Source organism: Carassius carassius, chromosome 24, assembly GCF_963082965.1.
Source record: "Carassius carassius chromosome 24, fCarCar2.1, whole genome shotgun sequence".
Classification (NCBI taxonomy): Eukaryota; Metazoa; Chordata; class Actinopteri; order Cypriniformes; family Cyprinidae; genus Carassius; species Carassius carassius.
Genome location: NC_081778.1, coordinates 19,851,601 through 19,862,755, shown reverse-complemented (window position 1 = coordinate 19,862,755; position 11,155 = coordinate 19,851,601). Strand labels below are relative to the sequence as shown.

The following is an 11,155-nucleotide window of genomic DNA, read 5'->3' as shown; positions in this document are numbered from 1 at the left end:
TATTGTGTTAGGATATATAAAATAAACAGGAGAACCTTACCATGATACTGGACAGTTTTATTTAATTACAAAATTATGCATACATCTTTAGGTCTCATCTGATTTGTAATGAGACAGAATCAGGTGGCATCTCTATGAAGCCAAGTTAATTATCTTTTAATCTGTTAATCTATATCACATAAAAAGAAGAAGAAGAACAAACTAATCTCGCAGCTTTTTCATAATGAAACTTTAATATCTGCTTAAAACTAGGGAGATGTTCCCCCCATCACATTCCATACTTCTCAATGGCTTCCTTGGCCAGTGAAATGTAGGCATTCATGGCATCTTCATTTGACATACCTGTCGGAGAAAATAGTCAGGACTATATGAATCAAGTCTGTCATCAGAAACATTTGACGGAATGGGTTCGTATAATAACTGTAGTATAAATCTGAATACAGTTTACATAACAAATACAAACAAGTGCAGTGTGTGGTTACTGAGCAAGCATATGTCATACATTTTAACTGCTTGAAAATAATTTATATGTAAAAGGAATAAAGCAGGATATAAGTTTTTATTCGTCTTCTTGCCTTTTCTTGAATTCCATGCCTCCCATTTGGCTTTCCCTTTCAACTCTGTGATTCCAGGTTTGTCTGCACAAAACAGAACATACAGACTTAGAACTATTATATTTACGCGTCAAACTCATATAGTTTACTAAAAAAGTTTATATCGGCCTTTAACAATTACCAATATCAATGTCCCCAACGATAGCTTGCTTGTAGAGGCCATACAAATCCAGCAGCTCTTGGTCTGCAGGTGTGGTCTTCACTTTCTTTACATCATTTGCATATCGCTCAAATTCAGCCTATAGCCATAGACATCATGACTTACTTTTTTCCTGTGATCCTATAATAATATAATCAAGCTCTACACTTCCAGCAAAAGAAATAGAATAAAATTATATTCATCAGAGCGGACCTGTGCTCGTCAGGCCAGTTCGCTGCCTACGCCCCTGACCATTTTGCCCCACAAAAAGCACATTCTTAATAACTATCATGCTTTACTCCTAGACTGTACGCAGACGGTTTAGTTGGCCTATCAGTTAGTCTAGTATCAGTTTACTAACAGTTTGGCGTGCCAACGTGAATGCCCTTCTTTGTATCCATATAAACCTACAGGAGTTGCATTGAGAAACGTGCTTTTTCAAGCCTGACTTATCAACTACAAGACTTCCATACGAAATTAACTATTTTTGGGTAGCCTATATACATCGCGCAACTTTTTGCTAAAGCAAGAGTGAAAAACAAAATTACGAAGGCTAATACATTCACGAGCGCCCATCCAGAAGCTGACTCTGGATGCGTAATATGCTCCTGAGCACACAGAGAATAAAATTAGCGTTTGCGTATACGTCAAAATATAATGCAGTATTATAATAATACTGAGCTTGTAATATTTAAAATTCTTCCAATTTATAATCAGTTTTGGACTTTAAGGAATATCCAAATGGTTTGTTATTTATGCATTAGCTGTATCTCAACAAAAGCAAGGAATGTGAAATTAAAAGAGAGTATTGCAGTTAAATAACTTACCTTCAAAGTCATTTTCTTAGGCGAGTACAGTGCGGCTGGGCGCGTCAGCTAGAACGTAGCGTAGCTGCACTGCGGACACCGCGCGGAGTTCCAGTGCGCTGCTGGGGAGCTGAGCGCTGATTGGCTGATAGAGCGTCCGAGGGTGAACCCCATTGAACTTCAGCTGATTCCATTTCTACGGTGAAAACAATTAATTCCAGCACTGCGCCTTTAGCGTTCACATGCAGTTTTACGTAACACGAGATCCAGTGTTTACACAAAAAGCATATAAATGGGAAAATTGTTAATTTACATTATTTTTTTAAATCATTTATTAGATTTTTTTAGACTTCACCCACAGACAATTGGTAGACATATTTCTATTTTCTACTTATATAATATAAACATAAACAAATCAAACAAAGCAGCTTTTTAATACCGAAAATTAGATGTGCTTATTAAGGTATCTTATAATATATTCTTTCTTTCTTTTTTTGTCTTTACGTATATATATATATATATCATTTTCCAGTAGACCAAACAATGAATGTAAAAATAATAATACAAGTGCTCTTCAATATTCGGAAAAACAAAGAAAAACAAAACGATAATGCTGGAAAATAAAATCACATCGCTAAAGAAGTCTTAAAATAAACAGCAGTCTCTGGACCACTGATCTATAATAGAGGAATTATTTTTATGCATTTATATTTATTTAGTCATCATATATATATATATATATATATATATATATATTATATATATATATATATATATATATATATATATATATATAGTGGTTGTCAAGAGACAAAAAGCACGGTTTACGTAACTAGTTTCTAACTGTTTCTAACTAAGTTGAACAGCTCTGGGGTGAGTGAGTCACTAGATGGCAGTGTGTATTTTAAGAACCTTGAACGATTGATTGTATGACCACAGAAAAAGACCTTCAAAAACAACATGGCTGCGCACGCAGGAATGTGCTCACGATTTGGAAGTTAAACCCTTTATAACGAGTGATTTCAGATTATTTTATTAGGTTTGTATAACTGCTGGTAATTATACGCATTGGTTCACAGAAAAAACTATATAAAATTGTTTTAATGCAATGTTGCATGCCTAATTGAGGTTATTATAATCATTAATGCTAAATTTTGCTTAAAAGCAGGTTTCCAGAAAGAATGTCTACCCCAGCGAAAGGACCAACGAAGAAAGAAAAGAAGAAGCCTATACCAGTGAAAACTTCACTGAATAGCCCGTACAGCATTAAATGGAGTCCAGTGGAAAGAGAACACAAACATTTCATTCTGAACACACTTAAAGTCAAACTATCTGCTGTAGGGCTTCAGAAACAACGTGTCAGTAGGTTTCGCGAGTGGGGAAGCAGAAGGAGGTCACGAAAAAAGGTATCAAAACCCACTGAGGACCAAAAACTAGCTCCTGAAGCGGCAGAGAGTGTACAGAGCCCTTCTAAGCCCACCGAGCCGCGCTGGACCAACCCAGCCGTGAGGAAACAGCTGGCCGTCGGCATCAACGAGGTCACCAGAGGCCTGGAGAGGAATGAACTGAGTTTGGTGCTCGTGTGTAACTCGGTAAGGCCAGCACACATGACGTGCCATTTAATCCCGCTGAGTAAAACGAGGTCGGTGCCCGCCTGTCAGGTGCCCAGTCTGAGTGAGAGTGTCGCGGGGCTGCTGGGTCTCAAGTGCGTCCTGGCGCTGGGATTCAAACGCGGAGCCGAGGTGTTCGAGGATGTGGTCCGTGAGATCACACGCGTGGTTCCGCCGCTCAAAGTGGCTTGGATTCCGACGGATTCATCAGCGAAAGACAAGGAAAAGCTGTCCGACACGTTAAAGGGGCAGAAGAGGAAACTAGAAGAATTGTTGGATGAAGCAACTGACGCTTCGCCTATAATCCTCCAGCCTCTGAAAGTGAAGAAAATCATCCCGAATCCTACGAAAATCAAAAAACCCAAAAAGAAAGGAAAGCAAAAGTTCTTATCAAGTGTTTAACCTGTGCTCTATGAATGCAGGTTACTATATAGTGCGTTAGGACGGATGTGGATTAGTATATTTATATTTTCTCAGGTTAATGTGATTGGCATGAAGAGGAAAAAGACCGAGATGAATTATGTTTTGTATTTTGGATGCTTTTATTCAGTCAAATATCCATGCTGGTATACCTTGATGTATATTTTTGACAATCAGATATTTGGGTGGACTGTCATGTTTGACATGGTGCTGGTACTTTTTCCCATCAGTTCCAACCTGCAATGGACTTCAATAAAAATACTGTCTTGAGAAAGCTGATCATTTAAAACTACACAATTTGACATAAAAAAAAACAACCTCTCTGAAATAAGGCAAGTACTTCGGGTGTTCTAACCATAACCCATTAGTTCTTAAACCATACAGATTGAAAAAAAAAAAAAGTTTCATGCTCATTTCATACAGCAAGCCTTAGGAAAAACATACGCAAACTGACATTCGCAAAAGTGCCCTGGACGTTATTGAATGAAACCACCGGTTGAAATGTGGAACTTTGAGAGGAGTACCTTTCTTTTTAAGCATGTCTGGACGTGCGCTTATTTAAAAGCATATAGTAGATTCAGATACATTAAAGCAAACCATGACAAGATAAGCTGTATTAACACAAAATCAGCTTCTGCTATAATAACGTTGTTCACATTTAATTATGCCTCACCAGTGATTGTAACTGAACAGTGAGCAAGCTTTCCTGACCGCATCACAAAAAGCATTAGGAGAAATGCATATATCAAACTGACAATGCAGACGATTGTTTAACTCTCCTTGTGCTTAAGTATAGCAAAATTACCAGGGCCTGATCGCAAATGCACCGCTTGAAAGAGCTTATAGTTTGACTGCTAAGAATACTGAAAGAAAAAAGAAAATCAAGAATAAAATGAAACATGTAACTTAAATACAATTCTAAATATCAGAATTGCTTCACTAAAATTATAATAATTTAAAAACACTAAATGGTAAAGAACAAACAGGTGGGGAAAATAAGCTACTTAAGGTGTGACAATCATGTCTTCATGAAACAAAGTAAATGAATTTACATTCAAAATTCTAAATGTTTCTTTTGGACACACACAACCTAACACATATTATTCTTAAAAATGCACCTCAGAGCAATCTGGCCCTTTTAAAAACAAGTTGATGTTGTGCTTCAAAATGCATTACATTCTTCCACACATTTAACCATTTACTCTCCCCCTCCATCCCCTCGCACAGACAGCAGGAACTCCACACGGTATATATGACTTTAAAGGCAGCTCCATAGAAAAGACTTAGGATTTCGACCCACCATTCATGTTCCGTTGTAAACCTCACAACACGTAATAAATAACTGGCATTAAATGTACAGCTTGATAATTCACACAAATGTATCAACACTCCTTCATAATACAGAACAAAAAGACAAAAACAATGGGATTAAACATTAAACGTTCTGTGAGAGAATACAGAGTGCATATTAAAGGAAAATAAACAGCACTGCGTGTATGCGTTGGTGTGTATACAGCTTGTGGATGTGTTTGACCTTGATAAATGTTTCTCACATTCTCGGAGAGAGTCAAAGACAAAGAGAAAGGAGGGGAGACCCGTCGATAACTGGAACAAGACCTAAGAGAGCTGCACAACATAACTCATTCAGTTTGAATGGATGTCAGTTTTTCCTCTTTAAATTGACTACATCCAAGTCAGAGAATTTGAGATGGACCTCCCAGTCAGTCAGCATGAAGCAGCTAGTTACTGTAAAACAAGGCCAACCTGGGGAGAATGGAGATGTGAATTAAAACACACTTTAATATTTTAACTGGTGATGACTGATTATCATCATGTTTTCAACATCCAACCCTAATTAAACACCTGAACCAGCTAATCAAGCTCTTACTAGTCATACTAGAAACTTCCAGGCAGACGTGTTGAGGTACATTGGAGCTAAACTCGCAGGACACCGGCCCTCCAGCACAGAGTTTGGAGACCCCTGCTTTACACCATGTGAATGTTTCTTTAACAAGCATTTAACTATCGAAGCCCATTGATGCTTTAAACTATGCTTTAAATGATTTAATAAAGTAAACAATCGTGACAACCAAAAAACATATACACACACACATAGTTTTGCTTTTGTGGGAAGAGGGTAACTTGCATCAAATCTGGGAGATAAAAAATAAATAAATGGAATCTTACTTTCTCTGGGTCCATAGGAGGGCATTTCCAGTTGAACAGATAATACTGCAGGTTACCATCCCCAATCCCAAACTTGAGCTTTTCCAAGAAAGTCTTATTGTCCATTAGATCCAGCGCATTGAAAACATCAAAACCTTTCTGATTTCCCGAAACATCCCCCCAAAAAAGGGAAAAGAGGGAATATGAATTACAATACATGAAGACCATAATAAATCATTAGAAATTAGCCATTAGTCAACAAATTATTAGTAATAGGCTTGGTTTAAAAAGCTAATTTGTGTATGTGATGTGCTCTGTACCGTTATACCTGTTTGGCTAGAATGAGAGCATCATTCATCAGGTCTATGAGCGGCGTCTCTGTGTGGACATTGTAAAAGGAATAAGCAGCCTTCAGATTTTTGTGCAGTGGATGATGCATCACTGTGGATGGCAGGGTGTAGAAACTGATGAAGTCCGTTAGCATCCCGCCAGAACCCTTTCAAGGAAGCACAATAAGTGAATAAGAATATGAAGATAATCTTGATAAAAAAAAAAAAAAAAAAAAGATCAGCATGTTTGTAGATGCATGTCGCTATGCGTACCTCGACTACATAAGTGTCAATGATGTTCTCCTGCGGTAGGAACCAGTGCTTCACCTCCTCTTCCCCCATAACAGGCCGCAGGTGGAACTTGTTCAGGTGTTTCTGCAGCAATGCTGTCACCTGCTTCACATCCCCATCTCCCATCGGCCTCAAACCAGGAGTACGAGTGCTCTAATGAAAAATGGAGAACAAAAGAATAAAACACAGAATAAAATTTAAAAGGAACCAAAAAGATAAAAAAGCATATGGGTTTGGAACAAAATAACATTAATTTGTTTTTGAGGAATATTTATTTTTGAAGTGACAGAAAGGCTTACATCAGGTAATCTGTAGAGCTTCATTGTGCGTTGTAGTGTCATATTTCTGCTGAGATGGGAAAACTTAACCTCCACAAGCTTCCTGGGATTTAGAGAGCGATGCCAGTATCTGTAAAGATACAGATAACAGGTTCAATCTCACCAAAAAGCTTCAAATTAGCATCTAATAACCCACACGAGAGTAATTAACAAAGTGATGATTTAGTGTTGCAGCAATCGTGTTAGATTTAGTACCTGCATGTAGAAACGGGTTTGGGCAGCACTACACCAGCAGTGTATACAGCCTGGAAAATTCCCTCTAAATTGACCCGCCGTGTGATCTCTCGGATTAGTACAGGAGCGACACGCTTTGAGCGCAATTTTTTATGCACGCACAGGAAGTTAATCTCCACCATCCTCTTCAACCTTTGGATGGAAAGAGAATTAGTGCTTCAGTAAGGACTGGAACAATTAACTATTCTCAAAATGTGCAAACAGAATTGGTAAAAACAGCTCAAGAGTTTCAGGCCTCCGGTGCAGGAATTGACGCGATGTGGCCTCATACTCACGTGTCATAGATATGGATATCAGCAGGAATGGCACTGATGAACCCAACCAGCTTCTTATTGGACGAGACCCTGACACCACAGTGCCACTGGGACAGCCAACCCGGGGGACGTAGTGCCCTAACAGTGAAAGACGGCAAAATAAACTGTCACATCTTATCCTGCAGGCGGTGCAATGGACTACATTACAGATATCATCTTAGATGGGCAAAATATAATGCAAACCATCAATCACTCACTTACCATTTCAGAAAGTTAGGAGAATAGTCAAATCTAAACATGTTGTCATCATCCTCAACATAATTTTCATTCAGCAAAGTATATAACTCCTTAAGCTACAAAAGAAAAAAATATATATATTTGTATTTCAATGAATAGCAAACACAGTACAGACATTTTGTCACAGATGCACATACCACTGCACATACCACTTCAGCATTGCTGAGGTCCAGTGTGTCCCACATAAAGCCCTGTGGGAGGGAATATGGCTCTTGTCTGATATTTTCTTTATCCGGCTCTATTGGCCCATGACATGTCACCACCTCATCTGCAAAGAAACAGAGGAAGCTCTGTATGCTTGTGCTTTCATTCATGATGCTGACATTGTGTTTTCTGAAGAATACAACACTGGATCAAAGGATCATTGTAAGATTCTTACTGATTTGCCAAGGATGTGCCAAGTTGCATACATTTGTCATATTGCAATCAAACGCTGAGTTTACGTATGACTTACTGAGTTTGGGCACAGGTTGAGTGTCCCAGAACTGGTACTTGTGCTTAGTGGCCTCGTCTATGTTTTTGGCTGGACCTTGACAGGTGGACAGGAGCTCCATGGCTCTCTGAATGTCCTGCAGTTTCTGCATTGGAATGGCAGGGTTCTGGGACAGGAACAGAGGGAAATTAGCCTCTTTCTCTTTTTACCAAAACCTGTTTTATAACACCACTCAAAGCATAAACCTTTATCTCCTGAGAATCAGAGGCAGAGTCAGACTTGGCTCCTCCTGAGCTTGGTTTCTCCTTCTTTCTCTTTTGTTTCTTCTTTTTTTTCTTTGCACCAAGATCACCCCCAGGACTCCTTAACAAAACCACAACACCGTTCAAATACCAGATATAAGTTACCTTACTGTCAAAGCACAGACCTGTTCATGTGATTCAGTGACAAACGTGACAGGTGAAAGTGTCAGTAGATTACAGCTAACGTTATAACAATAGCCTGGAGGGTGACTGCCAGAGGAAATAAATACCATTAAAACAAGTGTCAATCTCTGCATGGAAGCAGGTCAAATTTATGGGGTTTCCTGAGGGATGTAAGTCTGCCTGACAACAACAGACAATCATTGTCCTCTGTCCTCGAGCTGACAAAGATGCTCGACTGCAATGCTGCTCGCGCGCTCGGCTCATGAAGAGGATCAAACGTGTTTGTATTGTTCAGAGATGAAGACAAACGAATTAAACCAGGTAATCATGTAAATATGAACAACAACTGTAAAACCAAGCCGACTAATAAATATGTTCTGAAATATAGTACAGAAGAGCCTGGAGGACTTGTCTGACTGCTGAGTTCATTTAAATCCTTGAACATTAATGTCTAGCTAGGTACAGCTAACTACGATTCTAACGCTATATAAAGTAAATATCGATACTTATTTAGGCTCTTTTAAAATCCGCTATATAGCCATCAACCCAATAACTAGTTATTACATTAGCCGACTCGTTTAAAATACACGAATTCTCCTCCTGGTTACCTGGTTGCTAAGCTAACCGCTTGTTTACATCTCTGGAGCAGTCAAACGGCGACGGGATGTCGCGGTTAATCCTCGCGCAAACAGCAGCTCTTTCGCGCCTGCTCACCCCTGCATGTGCTCGTTTTCCTCCTCGTTGTCTCCGTCGATGCCGCAGGTGTCCTGGTCGTCCAGCTCCAGGCTCTGCTGGCTGGCCGCGGACTCGCTGTCCTCCGCCATCATGAATGAATCTGCTGCAAATCCTCACGACAAAACCACTCAATGAAAACCACGGAAAACAGCACCGTCTACCGATTATTGCCCCTAATGGCCCTCGAGACTGTAAATGGAGACACAGTCCAACGTGAAAATGTATAATGCACATATTTCCTCGATTGATATATATTAAATGCAAATATTTGCTCGATTGTATTAAAAACTTTATTATTATAAAAAAATGTTTTATTAACATTGCATTGTTTAATTGTAAAATTATATGATAATAATGTTGCTTAAGATGTAGTCTGGTTTACCCTAACCCAAAGTAAACTTTGACACAATGTGTAATATCACAATTACAGCAATATGTATTTGTTCACAATGTAGCCTATTGTATTTTTCTACAAAATAAATAAATAAATACAATAGCTAAGTAAAACCACAATTTGTAATCAAAATATATAGTAATAAAATACACAATTTGAAAACTGTGTGCTGTAAATAAGGAAAGAAATATGGTAGTTAACTCAGCAGTAGCGATGGTAAAATATAAATAGTAGCAGATGTTTTGATATGAGAAGTGCATTGACTGCGTTGTTTAACAGCTTGTGGGTAGAAGCTGCTCCATAACCAGTTGGTTTTTGCTTGGAAGCTTTTCAAAGTTTCCCAGATGATAAAGGGAGAACAGACATATTCCAATTAGCTAATTCTGTACTGTGTAATGTTAAACTCTTCTCATGGTCTTTGATTAGTGTAAGATATCTGTCAAACCTTGATTCATAGCCCTAAAAGTGTAGAATAAATTGAGTATCTATTAGTATATGTTGAGCTTGGTTATAAACATCCTTACCTCTAATCACTCTATAATCCTTCAATGCTTTTTACTTCATTTAAATATCCTCCTAAATATCCTCCTAAACTTAAATATTAAGTTAAGTAATTTTTATACCATCTTTAATGCCATCCAGCATAGTCAGTCCGAGATCTATCACATCTGATCCTGATAATTCTTGTGTTTATGATTTGCATTGGGTATGTTAAAAAATAACTAGTCTTGATCAGTGTTTTTTTTTTGGCTTTATTGGATAATAGGCCTGAATTATAATACAAGCAACCAGTCCAGACATTCAAAGTAGATTTCTGAAGAGCTGAATGACAAGGTTTCTTACAAAGTGGTTACCCTGGCAACAAGTCAGACTTTCAACAGCTTTCAAATAATGATACATCGCTTTCAGTCCTACATCAGTACATACACACGCTGCATAGTAGGTCTACCGCATACACACAGCTACAACAAGCAACATACGAGCATAAACAACTGGGTGAATGAATATGTACATACATACAAACAAGGCAAAATAATAGACCAGATTCATAAGATGCACTGAACACACAGGAGGTTTCAAAATTCTGAGACTACCATGATTGAAAAACATATTTATGAAAATAAAATAAAATAAAAAAAAGATGCTATTATTCTATGACAAATACTTTTGGTAATGAAAAAAAAAATGCTACGTCCTCTTTTTGCTTCAATGACAGAACTTGAGTTGCATAAATATGTTTCAAAAACTATTGTTTCAAGCATCAAAATCTTAAAAGGGTTCAAATAGATTCTAAATCCCAGATTTTCAGTGTGGTGTCAGATGTTTGGAGCCCACTGTATATCCAGATACAACAATTAAAACACTCATACACATACAATGAGATCAAAGGAGAGTGTAATGCCACATGGAGTCAATATATTGTGAAAAACATCAAAATATGACACAAAATGATAGTAGTGAAGAGGAAAAGTAAATCTAAAAATTTATATAAATTAGCATTAGAAAGGCACTTAAGACCAAAAAAAAAAAAAAACAGTTTGGGAAAGAAAAGCTGGTTGCTGTTTATGTGAGTGAGTGCGGCTGCATCCAGTCCTCGTCTCAATGTGGTTTACTTCACTCACAGGCTAAGGCAAGTTCAAACCAAAATAATAACAAAACAACCATATAAA

General features: G+C 38.0%; 3 protein-coding genes across 5 annotated transcripts; 1 reads left to right on the top strand and 2 right to left on the bottom strand.

The window, feature by feature from the left end:
- Positions 1–36: 36 nt before the first annotated feature.
- On the bottom strand, positions 37–1,732 carry LOC132103653 (acyl-CoA-binding domain-containing protein 7-like). The gene is made up of 4 exons (XM_059508744.1): positions 1,581–1,732; positions 736–853; positions 576–638; positions 37–342 (listed from the first exon to the last, which is right to left on the bottom strand). The coding sequence occupies exons 1-4, from the start codon at positions 1,590–1,592 to the stop codon at positions 269–271; spliced, it is 267 nt and encodes an 88-aa protein (XP_059364727.1). The 5' UTR covers positions 1,593–1,732; the 3' UTR covers positions 37–268.
- Positions 1,733–2,471: 739 nt separating this feature from the next.
- Positions 2,472–3,863, top strand: LOC132103105 (ribonuclease P protein subunit p38-like). Of its 3 annotated transcripts, none has more exons than XM_059507933.1 (2): positions 2,472–2,598; positions 2,728–3,863. In XM_059507933.1, the coding sequence occupies exon 2, from the start codon at positions 2,741–2,743 to the stop codon at positions 3,569–3,571; it is 831 nt and encodes a 276-aa protein (XP_059363916.1). In that variant the 5' UTR covers positions 2,472–2,598; positions 2,728–2,740; the 3' UTR covers positions 3,572–3,863. The 3 variants fall into 3 exon arrangements, with proteins under 3 accessions (XP_059363916.1, XP_059363917.1, XP_059363918.1); XM_059507934.1 differs by having other exon boundaries at positions 2,481–2,598; positions 2,725–3,863; XM_059507935.1 differs by having other exon boundaries at positions 2,554–2,614; positions 2,725–3,863.
- LOC132103104 (glycylpeptide N-tetradecanoyltransferase 2-like) lies at positions 3,688–9,242 on the bottom strand. The gene is made up of 12 exons (XM_059507932.1): positions 9,071–9,242; positions 8,177–8,294; positions 7,953–8,097; positions 7,648–7,766; positions 7,463–7,554; positions 7,223–7,339; positions 6,909–7,079; positions 6,675–6,783; positions 6,358–6,528; positions 6,084–6,251; positions 5,777–5,914; positions 3,688–5,353 (listed from the first exon to the last, which is right to left on the bottom strand). Exons 1-12 carry the CDS (start codon positions 9,181–9,183, stop codon positions 5,333–5,335), a joined length of 1,482 nt encoding a protein of 493 aa, XP_059363915.1. The 5' UTR covers positions 9,184–9,242; the 3' UTR covers positions 3,688–5,332.
- Positions 9,243–11,155: the final 1,913 nt, after the last annotated feature.

What these genes read in the sequence shown, in the direction of transcription:
- LOC132103653 (XM_059508744.1), bottom strand. An exon ending in CGTTGGGGACATTGATATTG is followed by an intron (nt 639 to 735) that starts GTAATTGTTAAA and finishes TGTTTTGTGCAG; the next exon opens with ACAAACCTGGAATCACAGAG. An exon ending in GGCATGGAATTCAAGAAAAG is followed by an intron (nt 343 to 575) that starts GCAAGAAGACGA and finishes TTTCTCCGACAG; the next exon opens with GTATGTCAAATGAAGATGCC.
- LOC132103105 (XM_059507933.1), top strand. Translation starts at nt 2,741, where the DNA reads ATGTCTACCCCAGCGAAAGGACCAACGAAGAAAGAAAAGAAGAAGCCT.
- LOC132103104 (XM_059507932.1), bottom strand. Translation starts at nt 9,183, where the DNA reads ATGATGGCGGAGGACAGCGAGTCCGCGGCCAGCCAGCAGAGCCTGGAG. An exon ending in AAACCCGTTTCTACATGCAG is followed by an intron (nt 6,784 to 6,908) that starts GTACTAAATCTA and finishes GTATCTTTACAG; the next exon opens with ATACTGGCATCGCTCTCTAA. An exon ending in CTCTCATTCTAGCCAAACAG is followed by an intron (nt 5,915 to 6,083) that starts GTATAACGGTAC and finishes TCGGGAAATCAG; the next exon opens with AAAGGTTTTGATGTTTTCAA.